Source organism: Nyctibius grandis, chromosome 9 (assembly GCF_013368605.1).
Source record: "Nyctibius grandis isolate bNycGra1 chromosome 9, bNycGra1.pri, whole genome shotgun sequence".
Taxonomy (NCBI): Eukaryota; Metazoa; Chordata; class Aves; order Nyctibiiformes; family Nyctibiidae; genus Nyctibius; species Nyctibius grandis.
Window position 1 is genome coordinate 8,438,487 of NC_090666.1, and position 22,131 is coordinate 8,460,617.

Sequence of the window (22,131 nt, forward strand, 5' to 3'; positions counted from 1 at the left end):
CTACCTTCTTGCAGCTTAACAAGCTGTAGCAGAAGCAGTGCTAGTAATTGCAGGAGTAATACTTTAAATGACTATATTGGGATAAACGTACAAGTAGTTATTGTTCCTGTTTAGTCATCTTTTATTTCAAAAGAATGCAATTATATACATCTAAATGGGTGGTAAAAGTCTACCTAATATATACGTAGTATTTTTAGTCTAGTATTACAGCCAAGGATAGCTACAGTAACGATGCCAGATGGAACTGAAAAGCAACAGGCAAACATCAAAACACTATATTTGCAATTAAGCACTCAGGCACACAAACAAGTTCTGGCAGGGTAACAAGCTTCTGCCTGTCATGTGATCTGTGCAGGTGTAGTGTAAGGCTGCGCAAATAAATGTGCCTGATCTTCCCTGCAGCAAATACAAGTCCCAGGTAGCTTCTCTGAGGACTAAGCTATTTCTAATTACCTGGCATTTGCTTCACACAGTTACTTCCGAGCCGTAAGTTTCATGTGTATATTTATTCAGATATAGATAACAAAGCCAGCTTACCACTTCAAAACACGTGGCAAGCTTTAGCAAAGTTCTAGCGTAATTATGAAGTCGTCCAAATGGCATGAAAAACAGAGCATTCAGAACTTCCACTAGCTGGAGGTTTTCCTCATTCTTCTCAGACAGTTTCTGTAACAGCTCCTGGTTTTTGCTCAAGAAGTCTCTAAATGATGGAACCATTGGGGAACAGAGGGAGGAGAGAAGAAAAAAAGACAGCAAGGCATCAGTGATGTTCTATATAAATGAGCTCCGAATGCCCCTTTTTGGGTTATCATAAGCCAATAAAAATTATAAAGGCAAATGCATGCTGCTTATTAATCTATTCCCAATTTAGTTTAAGGAAGTACAGTAATACAGACCTGTAGCTCTAACAACTGCAACACAAGACTTTTTTTACTTCTACTCTCACATGCTCAGTCATTAAACTGGTTGAAGAAGTTGACTAAGTTGCCCCGCTTGGAGAGTAACTAATTGCCTTTTTCCCCTTTAACACTTGATTAGTAAAAGAGCTAACAGGTGGAATGACTTCCCCATTACTGTTAAGAGTAGTAAGTTTCTAACACTGTTGATTCATACAAGAAGGCCTGAAAGAATCTTAACTTTGCTCCAGTGCACTTCCCTAAATATACCCAAGTAACCTCTTCCCCACCCCTGCTGTTCAAGGCAACTGACCAGTTTTTCCCCTAACTAGAAAAATTACATCCTACCTCAAAGAAAGGCAGGAAATCTGTTCAATCCTCAGTCTGATTTCCAAGAGGGAGAACTAATCTAGTTCAGAGAAGAAGAGGGAAATGATTCTGAAGACAATGCATTAGCACACAAAACCAGGATTTCTTCATTAAAAGGAAAACAAACCTAATTTTCCCTCTCCTTCACTGTATCTGTGTGCACACATGTGCTGGCACATATGGAACAACTGCATTAAAACACATCCAGCTGGGAAGCATTTAAACCACAAGCTGCAAGAAATCAGGTGAGGCTGAGAAAGCAGGCCCCAGGGACAGTGAAACAGATCAGAGAATTGCACAGCAGGGTCCCTAAGAATTCTACGTGATTAGTAAGATGCCATTTCACACATCAAAATAACATACCTTGTCTAGGTCTGCTAATGATATTTAGGAACTCTCTTGATCAACAAGCCTTGGGAATAAAGTCTTCTTTAGAGAGAAGACCATATTTCCTAATTTTACATCTAACCATCTGGATGGCTTGCATTTTTAAAGGGCTTCAAGATCCTCACATGGAGGTCTCTCTGTAGAAAAGTGTCAAATAATAACAGATTCATAACACTGAGTATAGCTTGTCTGCTCTTTCAGAGGAAATGCTCAAAAACCTGCCAACAATGGAGACTTCTATTGAAGCTAGCACTTTTTTAAAGTTGGGACTACTTCTAATGCATTCATATTGCAGAATATCCATAAAAGACAGGTTGATAGCATTAACCATTGACTTAAGACAGTATCCCTTGGGGAGGCAGGGAAATTCATCATTATCAGCAAAGATACTCTTGACTTCCCTTTGCAAGTAGCAGGACAAAACTTCTAAGACATCTCCTCCCTGAAGCTTCAGAACCTGAAAAAGTGTTATTCATCTGATGAGACCCTGGCTGCAGGAGAAGCTGTGACACCTGACAGTGATGACTGATGTGAAGAATTCAGTATAAGTAATTCCAGCATCCAAAGCTTTTCAGTACTAATTATAAATAAGCTTATACTTGAACTAAGATTTCCTGTAAGTCACCCTAAAAATCTTGACCAATGCAGAAAGATTCTCAGTGTCTCTCTGCAGTGAGATTTTGCATTTAGTCTTTGGCACTGGTCCTCAGGTGCAGGAGATTCTTCGCATTAGAAACCCTGGTGCTTCAGAGAACTTCCAATACCATCATTTACACTACATTCAAAGTGCTCCATAAACAGCTGTAACAGAATTATTCCCAGATTACAGAATTTGGGAAGGAAGGAAAGCTGGCAATTCCTCAGACAAGTTAAAAAATACCCTCATTGCGACAACTTCTTCACAGCACTAGAGTGAAAGATGCAGTGCCGTTACTTTATTTCCTAGACAAAAATACTGTTGAACTGAGAAAAAGAGTTTTACTTCATGATCTATAAACTTCAAATATATTGTCTCAGGCCTTAAGGTACAATTCCTTCCTCACATTTAAGAGCATCTATGCGTGAAATAGAGTAAAGCAACCTTGAAAGGCAGAGAAGATACATGTGCAGAAATGTTATTTTTGCATCATTTTAAAGCACTTCCATAAACGTAAAGAATTCAAGCGAAAGTGAATTCACGTTATCACCTCGTACTAATTCTTAAAAAAAGTTTGCTATTCTGTATTTTCTTGACAGCAACAACTGAAAGAAGAAAATACTAACAAACACTGAATAGATGATGAAAATTTAACCTCAAGACTAAGCTTTCAAAAAAATAATTTTCTGAAATTTACATTTCTTTCAAGGAATTTACAATAATTTATGCTTTTTTCCTCCTTTCTCCACCTTCAAGATGAACTAATTCAGCAGCATTTTAACCTAAACTCATCACAGTTGAGAGGAAGTAACTTTTTCTTCATCTGATGGAAAAGGAATTAGTATACTCAAGCAAGCTGAGACCCAGTCTTTGCATGCTCATTACTACACACATACACACATGCTTCTTCAAAGCACAGTTCTTTGTTAGTTGATGAAAAACTCCAGAAAATAGTAAAGGTTTGCTTACATTGCTGGCTTTGCAAGGAGCATAAATCCTCCCATTACGAGGAAGTTTGTTACTGAAGTACAATACCTAAGATGGGGAAGAAAGAGAGCTTCAGTTACAAAATAAGAACATCCCTGGAAATAGCAACTGTTGTAATTTCCAACAGAGATCTGTAATGTCTTTTACTATACAAGTAATTGAAAAAATATTAAACAGTGAAACAGTGTTACTGGAACACTTAGTATTCATTTTCCACATGGATGATAGAACATCCGCTCCTATTCCACATTTCTGCTGCCATTAGCACAGTGGAGAAGGCTTACTTTGCAATCAAAACTTGAATTTTTTTTTTGTTTGCCCCAAATTTGGGCATGCACAGAATAGGCCATCTGTTTCAACAGTTTAATACTGCTAGCTTCTAATTATATTCAAGATGGAAATTTCAAGATGGGAATTTCTCTTTTCCTGCTATTCAACATTCTACCTTTCACTTCTCCCTTACCAAAAAAGAAAAGCATTTAAAAAAACCACCTTTCTCCAAGGGAAGAGGTCTCAGTTTAGTCCAACTAACAGATAATACTTATGTTGCCTGATGGATCCTTGGAAGATGCTCAAGGCACTATGCTGAGGAGCATGCATAGGTTCTGATGCTATACACAGAAAAATGTGTAAAGCATTAGAAAGCAAAGGGGGAGAGCAGTAGACAGGCAGTAACAACGAGAACAGGAATTAGGTATCTCAGTCTTTGACAGGGAGGAAGAAGAAACTAAGAAACCCTTCTAATCTGAGTAACGAGAAGCAATTCTGGAAATCCAGATTACAAGAAAAACTGAAGTCAAAGACTAAGTAAGAAAGGGAGAAAATACATATTTATAATTATGAACAACCCATTTGATAAACGGAGAAGAAAGCATCTTTTAGGGTGATAGAGCGTAAGTTTATCACTGACCAGTGGAAGTGCTAACTTGTGCTTGTGTTAGAAAGAAGTGCAACTAGCTGCACATTGAAAATGCTACTGCATAACAACTGAAGTTGATGATCTCGAAATTTTGTTCCCTTAGAGGTTTTTGTATGTCTGGTAACCACGGCTACATTCAGAGAGGACATTTTTAGATTCTCCCCTCTGTCAAGCGAGTGTTTTTCACAAAAGCCTATAGGTATTAAGTATGATGAGACTTCTGCTACATTTGGATGAAATTATCCAGCAACTACAAAAGTTATTGAGGAGAAAGACAGCAAACAGCTTGACTCCATAGACTTACTCTCCCCAAAGCATTAAGCTAATAAAAATAATAACCAGGATAATTCAGACTTAATTCTGAGCACTAAAGCAGCTCTGCCTTTTGGGCAACAGGCAAACTGCCTATTTAGCAGTTATCAGGACAGAAGAATTACTCTTCTGGGAGACAATTTTTAGTTAATGCTACTGAAAAGGCATTTTGTGACTGCAATAAGCCCCCAATGGTAGCTTTACTTAGTAGCCTAGCCATGGTAACTCTGTTACGTTATATTACAAGATCCTTACTATTAAGTAACAAACATGTCACTTTTTAACAGCTCTATATGCAGCAACCAAAGAGGAGTTTGTACGTAGAGTTTTACATTAGGGAAGCTGAAGCCACCCAGTGTGCTCCACTGGTGAAGACTGAAATATATAGCTCACTACAAAATGAATTAGTTTGGGTAAAACTCTCCATACATTTTAAATTGCAAGAATACAATTTGCACAACAGTTACTTATGTGGCTTTCCTTGATCTACTTTCCCCTAACTCAGGGCTTGTTGTAGTCAGTAGATAAAGCCTGCAGAGACTCAAGATGAGAGGGAATGGAATACTTGCTCAGTGTAACTATCCAAAAAGAGACTGGAATGCTTCAGGATGGCCAAGCTCCTGGCTTCTTTTACTCCATGAAGAAAGCTACTTAAAGAAGCTCCATGTTGACCGATGAGATAGCACAGCTTGCTGAACCTGCTTGCCATTTCCTGCAACAACTGGATTGTATTTGCATTGCCCAAATTATCTGTAACAGACCAGAAAGCAATTTAGCTTACCTTATGAAAGAGCAGCACCCATTAATAAAGACAATTACCAGAAGGTGCTGTTTAGATGTTTTACTGGCAATTTCACCTTATGGCTACATTATCCAGAATCAGGAATTCAACAGTTTTAGTCAGACTAAATACAGCTCAAATAATTATGTCATTTCAGGCGAAACAGTCAGAAAAAGTGCAAATACCGATAACATAATGCAGATGTCAAAATGCAGCTATATTTCACCAGTTCATCTGAACAGGGGAGAAGAGTAAGACCTTAGCTTTATCTTAAAAATATATAATTATTTTAAAATTTTGCATAAAGAAATTTGTTGTGGAACGTAGGGGAAATAATATCAAAGAAAATATTAAAATAAGTTCTTACCTAAACCTAAAAGAGGTCTAAGAACCTGAGATTTGATCTCACTCAGTTTGAAATAAAACCTTCTCTCAGTAGAAGCCAACTCATGCAAACTGGCAATATATCCCATTACGTTTTTGTCTACTAAGACCAAACAGTTGTCACCACCAGCTATCACATTGCTTATGTACCCTATCTGAAAGATGAAAAAGAAAAGAAAAAACAGCAGCTTTAATATTTTCCTTTTTACACTACAATTTAAAAATAGGCCGATGCAGAATAAAGCATATCTTTAGGAACACTAAGTGACAATAAGTATTAATTACATACAGTGACAAACAATCAATTCAATACTGGCTTAATACAAGAATGATAAAACTAAGAGAAACATTTATAGTCAATGCTGTTCATTTTCCTGGTGCTGACAGAGTCTAAAAGACAATAAATAGACCATCTTTTAAGGTGAATTCCATGTTTAAGAGACAGTGACCTTAAGTTTAGTCACTTTTAGAACTGCAATATACTTCATGCTTGTATCAATAACGTGGATATTAAATAGTATCATTACATCAGCTATTTCTCCCATTAATTAGGAAGTGGGAATAACAAAGCTTTAATATTATGACTGTGCTCTGAACTATAGTCCTTTCTGGACCTGAAAGATGTCAATTTATTGATAATAGTAATATTACACTATCAATAAACTGGACTAATACTAATAACTACACTAACACCGCAAGTTGTATTAGTATAGGCATTAGTAGTTGTTTGCTTTCTACAGTAGTTGGAAGAAAAATTCTTCTCTAAGGTCAGCACAAGTGCCACTGTGCCTTGTGGCTCCTCACTACTTCTGATTCCCATGCAATGCCATACAGTAATCCAGTGTTTGAGCTCTGCTTTTATTTCCTTTGTTGTTAAATAGAGCATTCCTTAGAAACACCGAGCCAGAGTTGTTCAACAAGCAACCCACAGGCCAGTTCTGATATGCAAGAGCCTACAAGTCACCCTACAAAAGAAAAGGGAACAGCTAGCAACAATCTTATAGAAGGAATACAAGTGTGTGCGTGTCTGCGTGCACATACATGTGTGCACATGCATGCACACACATGCACGTGCATATGCATGGACCCAGTGTCTAAATCCCTGTCCCTCCTCAAAAACCCTCTCCATCTGCTATTCTGCTCAATCTGGGGAAGCAGCAATGAGACTCAGAAGAACTGAGACAAAAAGCTGCTTTCTACCCTCACCATCTCCTTTTTGTTACTTAAATTCAGGTTGGTCTGAAATCATACCAACACCTTGGAAGAGGACAGGCAGTCAGAGTACACACTTCCCCACCTCCTGCCAAGGCAGATATGAGATTCAGCTTGATGAAGAAAATTGCACCTCCTCTCTCCCATAAACGGGTAAATGCACATTTTGGTGCCTTTGCTCAGTTGCCCCTTCACACTGATGAGAAAGGGAGGGGGAGGGAAGGAGATGGTGCAGAACTTGGGGGACCTTCTGCCCACTCACAAACAAGATGCATAGGAGCAGAATGGAACAGAGCAGGCAGTGGCCTCAAACACTTGAGAAACAACAGGAAAACGAAGAGCAATACCAGTGAAGAATAAACACATGAAGACTGGGGTGAGAACAGAGCACAATGTAAGGGTACGCTTCTGCAACATGCACACATGGAAGGAAATAGATTAGACACACTGGAAACACCTACTTGTCCCTCAAACAGAAGGAAAGACCAAGAAACAGGCAGGGTAGAGAACAACACTAATTAGGCCTCCTCTCTGCCCTCCATAAGCTGTTCTTTGACTGCTAGGAACCAGTTACTTGACTTGACACCCTTAAAGCTAGTTGAACAACCAGCACCGTGCTATTTCCAAAAAGCATCAGTATGATTTGCACTAACTTAAAGGAAATAACCACTCACCTTACTACAGGACAGTAACAAAACTGGACTCTTAGTACAGCTATTTTCATACAAATTATTTTCTGTTGTTGTCTCCTGGCCACTATAATATAATCCAGGTTGGAAGTCTTCCTCATCTGCTAAGAAGAGGGAATAATCTAGTCCTGCTGCTGTACTCCAAACACCATTACCACACACCTGAAATTCACAAGGAAGGAAAAGGCATTAGAAATCATCACCTGAAGCTGGAAGAAGAGGAGGGTACTTAACTCTTCTAGCCACACATGCACATTATACACCCGCCAAGAAAAAGTATTGCAATAACCAGTAATTTTTCAACTTCAGTGTCTCATAACAAATGTTTCTTGCATGTATACTGAAAATTATTTTTCTTTCCAGTCTTCTTCCTAATGGCTGATTTTTTGCCTTTAAATTATAAATCAGTTTTATTTTTAAATGGGCATCAGGTGATCTTCATTAAAGTCAGGACACTATTCTCCCCTCTACAATTAACTGGGAAATCTATCAATGTGGGACAGTTAACATGCTGTACATTAATTTGCATAAGGCCTAAGCAGGAAAATTCTGCATCTAGTTTTCCACTAAGACAAGCACCAGAAAACATAGGCAAGGGTCTGGTCTAACCCAAAAATCGTTAGCTGACTATTGACTCCATGTGATGGAAAGTTCAAAACAGGAAGAACACTGCCAAAACAGCTCTGGAAATACAGAAATGAACAACAAATACGGTCATGGTCTAGCAAAGCTAAAATGCTAGAAGAATGTTTAGAATAAAAACAGTGTTCCAAGGTATTTAAAAGTTTCAGCACTGGATACCAGAGAAACCAAATATAAGGTAGAAGTGAAATTTGATAAGAAGATACAACCAGTCACATTTCTCAGTTTTAGAACCTCAATGTGGTCAAAAAACAGTGGAAGTCTGTTGTAAAGGATTTCTTGGGTAGATTTTCACAAGCTCATCTAGGGATTGTATTCACAGTATAAGCCAAAGAAATCAAGGGCTCTATTAGTATATAGCACACAGATAGATAAACAAGGTCAGTTTTTAGCAATTACTTTGCACTCACTTGTAGAAGAAGAGACCCTAAACTGAAAGAAGAAAAATACAGAAAACAAAGTACCTTTGCGAGACGAGGGACTGTTGTTGGGGAGTTCAAGTGACCAAGCTGGCCAGAGATGTTACTGCCCCATGAATACACCTGTAAGAAACATAGCTGAACATGAGAATGTAAGTTTATATACATGGACATATACTGCATTTTAGTAGTACAACACATCAAGTATGCAAACACACACAAGTCAAGGGTATTAAGATTCATGTACCAAGAAGCATCTCCCTAATTTCCACTGTCTTCCTATATTCTCAAATTGTCTTCTCACATTGAGAAATGGAATGCACCAAATCAAGTCATTGCGATCTTTAAACACAATGTTGGTAGTACAGGCAGAACTTTGGCAGAAATAGAACTAAAATTCCACACTGCTTCCAAGTTGCCTTCCACAAACGGAAACAAAAAGTTTAGAAGCAAAAGAAACAAAACACTAGAAAGCAGACCTGATAATTATGTCATAGATAAGCAATAAATTATAACAACCACTTGTACCTGGGATTTGGCAGTGAGTGCTAAGGAATGATGGCCACCAGCAGAGAGGTGAATCACTTCTTTACCATCTAGGCTTTTCACACATAGTGGCTGAAGCCTGTCAAGCCCCAGAACCCAGGGGATGGGGGGGAAGAAAAAAAAGATTATCAGAAGTATTCTTAAGACAAAAATAAATTCCAACTTTTATTTTTTCCCCAAAAACCAATTAGAGAAAACAAACATACATGGAGTCTTTTGGCAATAAACCAGCTTAGTCAAAAAGGTCATGAGAGGTGAAAGTTGATGATAAACCTCACCCCAGTTTGGACAAAGTCAAAATATCACCAAAACTCCTAGTCATTACAATGGGAAAAGTCATAATTGATTGATACTCAGTAACAACACAGAATAAAATATGTTACTTGGGGGAACTTAGGTCACAACACAAAAGAACAAGAACACAATGCCAGGCAGTTGACCGAATTTGAGAATGTGAGAAAGTTGAATACGTAAAATTTCCTAGTGACCTACTAAAAAAACATTTATCAAAGAAATCTCACCTTGGCAGAACATCACCATGTCCCAGCTGTCCTTCCTTCCCCTTTCCCCAGCTCCACACCTCCGTTCTTAGAGAGGGTAAAAGAGCATCAGCCTCACCACTGTAGGTTGGAGTCAGAGCTACAGTCCTCATTTTTGCCCGCCCTACCTTCCGTAACAGCCTAGGAGAAACTGAAAACAGGCCAAGAGACAGAAAAATTGCTCATCATTTTAGGTAAATATATCACTCAGACTGTGTGTTACACAGTAACAGTATCATTTGAGATAATCAATCAACACTTCTTAAAGAGGTCTTAATTAACATTGAGAGCAAAGGCTGACATCTAAGAAGACAGGTTTACTGACACACAGAAGTAACATCTGTGCTAAAAGTAGACAGATCCCAACTAATTTTTACCAGCTATTAAAGGATAATAGGCACATGAGAGCTACAGGTCATACCGAAGTAAATGAACCAAAACAACCTATACATTAAAAGAAGTGTTTTGAAAGAAATATATCCTTGCATGTGAACAAAACATTTCAATACTTCCTAAAATCTCCCCTCAGATCCAAGATCAATATAGAACTAAACCACGTACCCACCGATTCAGAGCAATTAACACCACTAAAAACTATGAGGGAAGAAGGTCATTAACTCTGAAGTTTGGCAGTGGGAACTGGAATATTTCTAGGTCCCTGGCTCAAAACCAGCACAGTGCAGTAGGGATTACAGGCCACAGAGATTTTTATCTGCTATGCAACCTCCATGAAAGATAGTTTGCCATCATTTTGCAATAAGATGCCCAGACTACTACAGTGTGCCTGCTTTACCTTACTTATCCATAAAGATCTCCTCCTAAATCCACTATGCTTTGGTTTTATTAGCATGCAGTATCTGCTAGTCTTCACTCCCCCCCCTACCTTCGAGTCCTAAGATAGAGTTATAATTCATGAACACCTTTGGTAGATGATTAGATTTACATTCAATAAATATGTTTTATTTTCAGTTATAAAACCTCCATATAATAACAACTTTTCCAGTCTCTTGATTCTCCCAATGTGCTTTTTTACCTTGTGACAACAAGCCAGGCAGAGAAAGCCTTCGACTCCCTCCTTCAGATTCCTCCTCTCTAATATCTACTAAACTGGAACTCTTCTTCCCCTGCATGGATTCCAGTCTGACCTGCTCTTCTCGACTGTCTTTCAGAGCTTCAGGCCCTGGGGAACTGCCACCAGATTGAGATCCTGGTTACACTTGAAGGGTGCCATAGAAGTTCATTACTTTCTTCAGAGACAACGCTCCAGCTTCATATGTAGCAGCTACTCTCACACCAACTGCTGACGCACAAGAGGCCACCAAGCTGTTCAAGGCAGATGTGCTGGTACCTGGAGGGCCAGGGATACAAGCACTGAGTTGTTCCTCTTGAGAAGGCTAAAACCAAAGAAAAATTGAAGACTATCATATCAGACAGCACATAACAGCAGGATGATGATATACACATTCACTATTCAAACTACGTGCTATACTGAACAAGACATTATAAGGAAGCTTTTTATACTTAAGTGTACATCTGTTCCTCAGAATCACATTTTTAATGTAGGACCGAGCACCATTTCTACATGGACTGGGCTTTGTCTGTTGCACTTGTCTTGTAGTTCATCCGTAAGAGACTGTGGGTCTGTGGTTTTTTTTTTAATGTCAAAAAAAAAAAAAAAAGGATCTTTGCAAACAAATATAAAAAGGGGGTTCATTTTAGGCTTATTACCAACTTCTCTGCCACCAATTACAGTGCATCAGTGAGCTTGCTGTATTTACAGAGAGATAAGTTCTCCCTTTGATATGTTAAAAGGAAAACAGTGATTCATGGATTCATTTTGCATGGTCTATCTTAAGACCAGTCTGGGTTATGTGTCCCCTTACACTACTGTTGTATCCATATAAAGCTTAGATAATAACCAGCAAGTCACACTAGGGGCAAACTGACTGAAGGCAATTATTAGTACCAGTACATGATTACCTATAATAGCAATCAGTTTACCCACCAAATAAGAAATAATGCACAAGATATCTGCCAAGTAGTTTGAATGTAAAACAAAACCAGCAAAGTCCCATTTTCCACTTAACACATGGTTGGAAATAATATTAATATAAATATTGTATCTCATTTTATCCTGCCAGAAGGAAAACAATCTTTGACTTCTCTTTTTTGTGAAAAATCAGGCTAAAGGATTGGGACAGGTCCTATTTACTTGTACTTCATTCCTATTTACAAAAGTCATGCCTGACAATACAGAAAAGCAAACTTGATTTGTGTAGGAAAGCAAACAGAAACAAAGGATTTTACTAATGCTGAAACATGACATTAGAGTCCTCATCTCTGCTCTTCACATGTCCACTCAGTTGTGTTAAGATTCAGTGAATCAGTTCTAGGCTTGTTTATTCCTGGAACTGTGCAAGTGAAACAGTACTCTGGAAATATTCCAGGAACAAGGAGTTGAGGAAGGGAGCACGAAACTATGTGTTTCAGTCATTTCCTAATGGCAGGAGTTCTTGCATGAGTCTGAGAGGCCCACAACTGCTAGGAATGCTTTTGGATTAGCAAAAAGCAAAAGGAAGGACAACCGTGTTCACACAATGTTTATTTCTCTGAATTAAGTTCTCCTCAGAACAGGAAAACGTAACTTGCTGAATCACCAAGTTATTGGACAGTTTGTTTTGGTTTTAATACTTTTTTTTTTTTTCAATCAGAGGTGATAGCAAAAATCAACTATTTATTAGGCACTGTGAAATTTATCTCCCAGAACCATTGTGAAAAATTTCCTACTGTACCTATTAAAAAAAAAATTAAGAAATTGATATCTACACAACATTTGAAATGACAAAGAAATTTTCAGAATTCTGCTATGAATTTTGCATATTGGGCCACAGAGTGGCAGTTTTTCTTACAGACATACCTTTACTGCACTGCACAGATTTTCGATTAGTTTCTGGTCTAATAGCTTTCAGGTTGTATCTTCTTCGCACCCATCTCAAATAAGATTTTTTTTCAAAATTGTGGAAAACGTAGTATTTTGGCAGGGAGCTGGCAACAGCTCTTGAACCTTCATATAAAGCATTTTCTGATGCTTATAAAGAAATTATTACTTCACTGTTCTCCTATAGCATCAAAACAGTGTTGCTGAACCAGTTTCCACATCACACAAAACAGCAGTACTTACATATCTCCCATCCCTCTTTCTAAGTTTATGCCATCCCTACATGATTAACATTAGAAGCCTTTTGGTCAACGCTTTAACGTTACCTTTACAAACTTTACTTGCAATCTAGAATTTTTAACTCATTGAGAAATTAGAGAGATTTGTGTGAGATTCTTTCCACATATAGAAAAGAAAGTTTTACCTTAAAGGTCAGTTAGACAAGTACCAGGTTACTGCCCCACGCAAATGGGAAACCCACGCATCATAAAACAGCTAGAGAATGGGAAACTGGCTTATGTGGTTCTGGTACTGTGGATCACAAAAAGGAGACTATAGCACTGTCAAGGCTGCTCACATTAAAGGCTTACAATTAAGCAAGGATGGAGGACAAAAACTCTTCCACTTACAAGTTGAAAACCATCACAGAGAAGAAACACTTTGAAACTACAGGAACACCACAGCTACATTAAACTAACAGAATTTTTCATTTGTGAGAAGAGTTACGTTGTCAGGTATACAAGAGGAGTTGTAGCAAATTAAGAGCTAGTGACTAGGTACAAACCTGCTCAGGTTCTGTGCAGATGTTCTTCTCCAGGCTCTCATTTAACGAGTGATCTGATAAACTGATTACGTACTCTTTCACTTCTTTTCTGTCTGGGAACAGAATATTTCCAGGACTAGAAATCCCACTGTCTTCCCGTCCGTTGTTGCTGGAAAGCATACTTGCTCCATCAGATTCTAAAGCAACAAGCTTATGTTCTTCCACAAGTGGCTTCTGACAGTCTTCACTTTGGCTACCTGTTATACTTTTTCCTTCTAGGGTCTCCAATGAGGGACAGAAGACATGGTTTTCTGGTTGGTTATCAGACAGTGCTACACCCAGCGGACAACAGTGACTATCTGAAATGATTACATGATCTTCCTTGTCTGTCATGGTAATGAGGAGTTGACTGCAATGATTGCACCTCTCTGGGATAGGCTTCATTTCCTGCACAGGGAGACATTGTACCAGAGCCAGGCTGTGGTAGGCTCCACAAGCAATCTGGAGCACAACACGTCCTGCCAGGTGCTCTACCTTCTGTGGCTTTGTCACTGGGAAAGTTGTTGTTATGAGGCCGAGCTGGCAGCCACTCCCCCAAGCCCATATCTCTCTGCTGAGCGATAGTGCCAGCGTGTGTTCCTCTCCACATGCTAGCTGCAAAATCCTTACTGATAACAGAGGACTGGTTTCAGAATCACAAATACTGATGGGTTGTGGCTCTGGCACACATGGCTGATCAGCAACTGCACATTGGCCAGCAGAATTGTTCCCCCACATGTACACCACACCGCTTTCTGTCACGGCTCCATTATGGAAGCTGCCAGCTGCCACTGTAATAACATGATGCCCAAGCAAAGTATTTTCTAAGACAGGACTATTAGCACATGAATCCTCTGGTCCTGATCTCCAGGGCAGTTTTCCGAAACTGTAGACTTCTCCGCCTGGTAGGAAAACAAAACAAAACAAAAAACCACAACAAACCCTAGCATGAGTCTAATGAAGTTAAACCAACACAAAAATTTGAAGAGAGATTCAGACAAACAGATATCAATTTTTAGCTTACTCCAGGCTCAGCAAAACTATGGCTATTGGTATATGAAGACTGCTGGTTGCTCTCTGCTATTGCTGCTGTTAAGTTCTATACCTCATGTTAACATTACCCTGTGCACTGTTGAACTAAGTAATGTTTCTCTGCTAAAACTCTACTATACCCAAGTTAAGTGTATTTATTGGTCCCTTCTATTTTAAGAACATAGAACATATTAAGGACATACAACCATGCCTGAAGAGCATGACAAAGTACAGAGCTCATCTTTCCATACAGAGATCTAGCATCACCAAACTGTACTGTTTGCCACTCTACAGTAAAATAGGACTGCCCGATCAGATCAAAAAGGCAGGGATTGGGTGAGTAAATGCATCTTGCCACTAGTTTGATGTTGTACTGCAGCCTCTCCAAAAATTCAATTACCTTTACCTGAAAAGACTGCAGCAATGCCAGGCCAAGTTACTTTGCTAATTCTAAAGAAGAGCAGAAATCTATTTTTAAAATGAACAGTTGTTTTCACAGTGATAGAAAAATGGTAAATCATACAACATGCTTCATGGGGCAAGAACACACATGCAAAAAGTCCTTTTAATTATGAAAGAAACATGTTCTAAAAAAAACACTGGAGGTCCATAACAACTCCCATAGAGGAGAGGTACTTATAGCAGGTTCACCAATAACCTGGAATCTTTCCTTCAAAAACATCTGAGAAAAAACAAAGCAGCAGCTTCTGGTTTAGTCTTTACAACTGTATGCCCATTGCTCAGTACAAGTAAGGACCAAGCTATGCAAACACTTGAAGGGACTGGCTTTTAGAAATACTTTGATTCCCAGTGCCAAACTGCTCGCAACCAAGACTCACTCTAACGCATCTCTTAGCTACACATTTTTCCAGAGCACACAGAAACCAAAGCTCTTACACACCAAGAGGACCTCTTGCTGTACGGTCTTTTTTGAATGAAAAAGATCACAAAAAATGTCATTTTGAGTTAATACAGTTCAGATTACGTTACCATCTTTAAACAGAAACTCCAGAGCCATTGTTAAAAGGAAAAAAAAAAGTATGAAAGAAGACACTGTGCATATAATTTCTATTCCAATATAGTTTTGAGTAACGTGTAACTAAGAAGGAAATACTGGCAAAGTTAAAAATCTGTAAAAGTTGTGTATGAGATAGATAAAAAAATCTAAGAAAACTTGACAATAAGTAAAGTTTGTTATTGCCTCTGATCTTTACAATTAAGATGTTTATTACCTTCTGTTAGAAGTAACCCATGATGTATTCCAAGAGCTGCCTGTAATACAGTCTTTCCACCGAGGCCTGGAAGCCTTTCCGGAGTTACAGAGCAGGAACCAGCCTTCCAAACATAAACCAGGCCTCTCTCTTTGGCTCCTTCTGCCTCTTCTGAGCTACAAAAAGATTGAACGAAATACAGAATCAGCTTGAAGCTTTCTGTGGCTCAGTAATGCATAGTCTGCTTTTCACATATGTAAGAAAGCCTTAGTAGTTCAGGCATTAGTTTTAATTTCAGGAAGTCAACATATTTCATTTACAATTTGGTAATCTTAATTTAAATGTTATTTAAATGAAAAACACGTATATTCTATTTGAAATCATTAATTTCTTTTTCATTTGTACTTTTCTGCCTGAAAAGCAGCTGATCTTGTCATTCGTAAACTTAAAGATACTTTTATTCACAACTGATACAGCCTTTATATTACACATTGTATTTGTTGCTCACAGCAAGGAGATCAAATTAATATACAATTCTGCCATTGTATGCTGAGGAGATGGTTGCATCAGTTCTACCCACATGTAAGCAAGACTCTTCCTATCTGAAGAGTGAGATTTATAATGTTAACTCTTCCTGTGTTAGAAAGCGGAAGGAACATTTCTGGTTTATTATGTTTTATAGTATTCAGCTTTTGGAAATCAAAATACGGGAAAAACAGCTTTATAACCATGTTTTTATCAGTTACATAGAACATCAAGTATGCTGGAAATACACATAAACATCTCAAATAACATTTGCTTTAAAAGTAAGTAATCAAGCAAAGGATTTATTGTGTGCAGATTTTACTGTGAAGGGATTGCTCCCATTCAGTGCCTTCAAAACATTACACCTATAAGAGCTTATCCTTTATATACTTTAATTTCTACCTTTAGAGAGAAAAATGAGGTTTTGGTTGGGGTTTTTTTCCTCTTTTAATTCTTAATGAGTTTCTGAGATTCAAACGAGTCAGTCATTCGAATCAATTGAACCAAGAAAAAAAAAAAGATCCTGAAACACGATGGAAGTATGTGGGTTTGCAGGAGTGACTGGAACTATCCAAAGCTGGTTTAACACTTCAACACACTCTGGTTTGAATGCTCAGTCAGCAACTTCTCCCATTCAGTGGAAGGAAATTCCTCAGAACTTTGACAAGCAGCACACAGTTTTAATAATTTGTGGAATCACTTGATTTAAACAAACACAAAAAGTTATTTTAAACATCAATATAGACTGACAGCATTTCAAGTTAAATTAAAGAGTTTTCTTTAAATTCATTTAAAACTCTATATAGAATAGATTGTTATCCACTCTGCAGGAAAAAGTAGGTTTAGCTCCTTATTTGCCAACAATCAAGTCATTTCCTCCCCACATAAATCAGTTCTTTCAGCTTTGCAGGAACTTGTGAAGTTAAATATATAAGCTAGCAAGAAGAGCTTTGACAAAACGGCAATCTTTGTCTAGAAGAAAGGGCACAAAATCCCAAATGTATTCCAATACTAAAGCAAACCCAGAAAAAGCTAGTCTGACAGGCTGCATTGTGGACAACTTATGCAAGTAGCACATTCAAAAGCCATAAGGCCCTATTCATGCAGACTATCAATTTATTAAACTAAAAATTTTGGTAGTTGTGGTGCACAGGATGAACAGTAACTTTGCATAATCTCTCTCTGAAACATTCAAGATGAGAATAACTAATAGATGGAATTAAGTCTCTCTCGGCTCCTATGCCCATCCCCAATCTCTCTTCTTTTTCCACATAACAGAAGAAAAAAAAGGAAAAAAAAAAAATCAACAAAAAGGTGACAGTTAAGAACTCATCTAAAATTCACATAAGTAATTTAATCCAAACAACATACATAGTATTAAAATGCAGAGTCTATCTTGCATTTTAAATACATAGGACTTGTGTTTAGAATAGAAGTAAATTAAAAAGGAACCAATCAAGTAATGTATAGGCCAGAAAAAAGAAGTTAGAAAAATCCAACATCAATGCTAGGACATTTAGCTAAAATAAAAATATGGATTTTACTCAGATGTGCAAAGCACACCAAAGAACACAACATGATAATATAGAGAGCTTTCATCAACATACTGTGCATTAAATTCAGTCCAAAGCCTGATATTTGGGCTTTTATCCATTTAATAAGTCTTCAGAGAACAGCATAAGACAAATTTGGACAGTCACATACAAGGATTTATTACAAGACACTAATTTTCCATCCCCCAAAAATCTGACCTCCGTCAGGTATCTCAGCAGAAGAAACAAGGAGCAAAAGAATAGTCTACTGCAGGGCTACTGGTCCAGAATGAAAATTCACAGGTGCGGGTAACACACGATTTTCTGTTCACTGGAGAATGTTACTTTCAAGTTTCCAGCCTATGGCTACTCCTCCACAAGTTTCAACAATCAAAGAAGTTGCTGTTGTAGTAAGCTGAGCGTTTCAGACACAACTGAAACTAAAGCTAAGTTACTCCTCCTCTTCCCTTTAATGTAAGTTACATAAAGAGTATGCTGACACCACTTAATAATTTTACAGGATGAACACAAGCTGGCATACTTCAGGGAGCCTCTGTGGCTTCACCTAGCTGCTCATTCTCACCTTCTTTCCTGTGAGTCCATCTGTCAGTGGCAGCACTCCATCACCACCAAATTGTTCCTCTTTCAAAAAGAACAATATAATTTCCACAAACTGTAAAACATAAAAAACGAGCTATTTAATTGCAAATAATGTTAAGCCTAAAAAAAAGGAAAAACAACCCACAATACACAAGAAGCAAAGCTTTAGATCCCATGGTAAATATATAAGCACTTCCACAACACCAGGATGGCTGAAATATTTAGCTCACTCACACTGAGTTGGCAGACAAAAGCTAAACAGCCAGACTTGTCCTACCTACTCATCTCACAATAGGTCTATTGTAAGGACAGACTGAACAAAACCTAGTTCAAAGGCAGAAATTAACATCAGTCTCTCTATAATTCTCAGCATACCACTCAAGAAACATCAAAGCAGGATAATTGATCCATTTTCAGTCTAATATAAGATAGAATTCTATGCTGAAGCTAAATTTATAAGGCAAACAGATTTGTATGAGCAGAAAATGGTTGAGTTGAATTCGTAACCGTATTCCTGACCCAAAGCACACAGGACTATTAAAAGGTACAGTTCTATTAAAGTCTGGGCAGAAATGCAGAAAGCCAATTAAGCATTCAAAACATTTATTTATGCAAACTGGTAGCAAAGTATCTATGAAGATATGATAAGGCCAAGGAGAAAAAAAGTGGCTGCGCTATTTATACTTTTATCCTTTCAGATTCTGAATTTTGCAAGGTTACCCTCGCACCTTTTCATTTTCGTGAAGATACTTTCATATTACTTTTCTTGTAATAAAACACAGCTACAGTTAATCTTTGTTTCTTATAATCGGTTTGGCTTTTTAATATTGCAAGAATTGTAATTTTCCTCGATCTGCCTTATTAGATGAAGTATTAAAAATTTTAGTTACATTAATGCATGAGTGTAATCATATTTATTCAAATAAAATAAGTTTCATACATAGATTCTTTAGACCCTTTTGCTTTATTATAGCTGCTGTCTGATATCCACTGTAATAAAACCAGAAAATAAATTATGTCATATAATGGTCTTTTAAGACAATATATCTTCACGAAAAAAATCCAGAATGAGTAGTCTGAAGCTCTACTATACAGAAAATAGAAATAAAATATGGCCAGTTTTGACTACGAGAGACAATACATGCAAACCTGTAAATTGCATACAGAAGTTTCAATTCACACTTGGAAGTAGTAATCATCAAGTTGATAAATAATTGACATAACTAACACAAATCCCAACGCTTTCACTAGACTGCTCTGAATAATGAAGTACCAAGCAGACCTTTATAGACAGAAACAGCAACACATCATACCAGGACACTAACCAAATACAGGACACTAAAAATAGTGATTTGGGCTTCAGGATTGGCAAAGAACATATCACACAAAGATAAAGAGCCACAAAAACATGAAATCAAATTAATGTGATACAGTAGTATTGTGATAAGTCATATGCACCTTGCTCTAAATAAAATCAGAGCTTACTTTCTGGGAACAGATACACACTAAGCCACACGTCACCACAAAGCTATTGCTTTCAAGACACTTCTGTCTCTCCTTCCTCAATTGAAAAATAAAAAAAAAAAAGAAAAAAACCACCTACCCACAACTGTAAAAGTTAACTTTCAAAATATTAACAGAGGAAGTCTCACAAATATATGGGAACTGTCATGCAACACTTCAGTAGCACAGGTGTTGGAACATCAAAGGAAAATGGAAGTGTAATTTTGGAATTCCTGACTCTGTGATGTGTTCTTGCTCCAAGTAAGTACATTTGTGGGTTTTTTTAGCCTACTCAAAACCACCTAACCCTACACTTTCTTGAAAATGCTGGCAGTTCTCAGCGAAGAACTATAGCTTCACATATAAATATCCAATAGATCAGTGAATCAGACAGAGAGATGGGAGCTTTGATAGAGTCATCGAAGTATCAACTATTGTATCATTTACACTGTATGTACTTATTCAAGATCAGGGAAGTGAGGCTTAAAATTCTTGGCTTCTATAATTTAGGGATTTAAAACAAATCTTTTTTAAGGGCTCAAAGAATTTCATTTTCATGAGCTTCAACTGCACAAAAATTTACTGTAATCCTCATGAAAACTTCTGATTATAACAAAACAAAGTTAAAGCCAGGGATCCGATCAGCTGTTTTGCAAGATCTCCTTTCAAGGCACAATTGAAAAATTATTTGTGCAATTATTAAGTAAGAAACCTGCAAAACCAGTGGACTAGAAATTAAGAGAATAATATGATGGTGGTGATACAATTTGTTTTCTCTACAAAACCACACTTAAGGTTGCGTTGCTAAGCATGTATGCATATTAGGAAAAATGACAGTCAAACTGTTTTCCTTTCATAAATGAGACATCTTTAAGATATTTAAAAATCCTTTCCAAGTTCAGTGCAAGCTTTCATTCACTCCTAGGACAGCACAATATTATTCCCATTTCGCAGCTAATACAAAACACAAGTCATTTGGTCACAGCTACAAACTAAGTAAAGAGAAAGTTTCTTCCTCCCAATAAGAATATACAATTTTCCTTGCTGATTTTCACCTAATTTCACATTTATATAATATTACATTGTAGCATTACATATACATTGCTTCTTTTCCACTGAGATTACCTGAATTGTTACTAGGTTTAATGTTCATAGAAGTGAGCAGCCAGGCACAAGGCATCATTCTCATAGTATGGAAGATCAGTACGACACCAGCACCTGCGCTGCTCTGCCCATACATCTACTTTCTACATTTTTGCTTCAACACTGCAAGAGTAAAAAAACAATGGGTGCCAAGCAGTGCCAAATTATGAAATGGATTTGCTTTACAGACAGATGGTCACTAGCATGACACTGATGTCATACTTCCCACTTAAGAGTAGAATGCTAACTCAAATTCTCCAGAAACCAAACACTACCACACCATAATAACTGTTACGGCAGGGAATGACGTGGAGTAAACATTACTCTCATTACTATGGGACTGCGTCCTTCACTGGACACTGACTACTTGGTAATAAGCATCATAGGTATAAAAGTAATCTTACATTTTCTGCTGAACAGGAACAACTGGCATGCCCCCAACTTTCAGAAATACTAGAACTCCCATCAGCCTCACATGCTTATTTAACTACTACAGTTAATAAATACTACAAATATTTCTACAACTTTCAGACATGTTTACTTACGTATTTACAAACACACTTTTAATAAATCTGTTGCACCATGTTCAGCAATAATTTACACTATCAAGACTCCGAGTTTGTTATACAAAATTAGCTACTCAGGTGCTGAAGTAGGTTACCTCCAAGCTTCCTAATTCAAAACAGAGTTGTCAACATTAGTCTTGTCTACATATATATCATCATTTATTATTGCCAACTGTGGCTCACATATAATGTGTTATCAGTTCAAGAAACCCTTGTGTTTTGGTCAGCACTGACTAGGGACAACCACTGTTTTTAACACTGTGTGATTAAGATCTGCTCAGAGCAAAACAAAACAACTTGCTACTAAAAGACAGCAGATGAGAGCTCAAAGCTTTTAATGCCAGTTCTAGTAAATGAGTGATGGCAGCAAACAAGATATAACACTAAAGGAGTCAGGAAGAAAGACCACAACAAAGAACAGGCCTAGTATCAGCCAAAAGAACATAGCTGAAAACTATCTGCTATAGAGCATAATTCATAATTTAAAATTTACCAACCTCAGACTAAAAAAATTCTGAATATCCCTTCCTCCTCTTTTTCTTTTGAAATTACACCTTCTT

At 37.6% G+C, this 22,131-nt stretch overlaps 1 protein-coding gene across 1 annotated transcript in view; it reads right to left on the bottom strand.

Moving 5' to 3' along the window:
* ALS2 (alsin Rho guanine nucleotide exchange factor ALS2) overlaps positions 1–22,131 on the bottom strand; it is a 42,600-nt gene that overhangs the window by 19,460 nt on the left and 1,009 nt on the right. The window contains 12 exon segments of the mRNA XM_068407567.1: positions 538–700; positions 3,259–3,324; positions 5,077–5,257; positions 5,656–5,827; positions 7,559–7,735; positions 8,680–8,757; positions 9,163–9,259; positions 9,702–9,870; positions 10,753–11,113; positions 13,442–14,361; positions 15,724–15,878; positions 18,343–18,432. Coding sequence (XP_068263668.1) covers positions 538–700; positions 3,259–3,324; positions 5,077–5,257; positions 5,656–5,827; positions 7,559–7,735; positions 8,680–8,757; positions 9,163–9,259; positions 9,702–9,870; positions 10,753–11,113; positions 13,442–14,361; positions 15,724–15,878; positions 18,343–18,362 — 2,559 coding nt within the window. The 5' untranslated portion in view covers positions 18,363–18,432.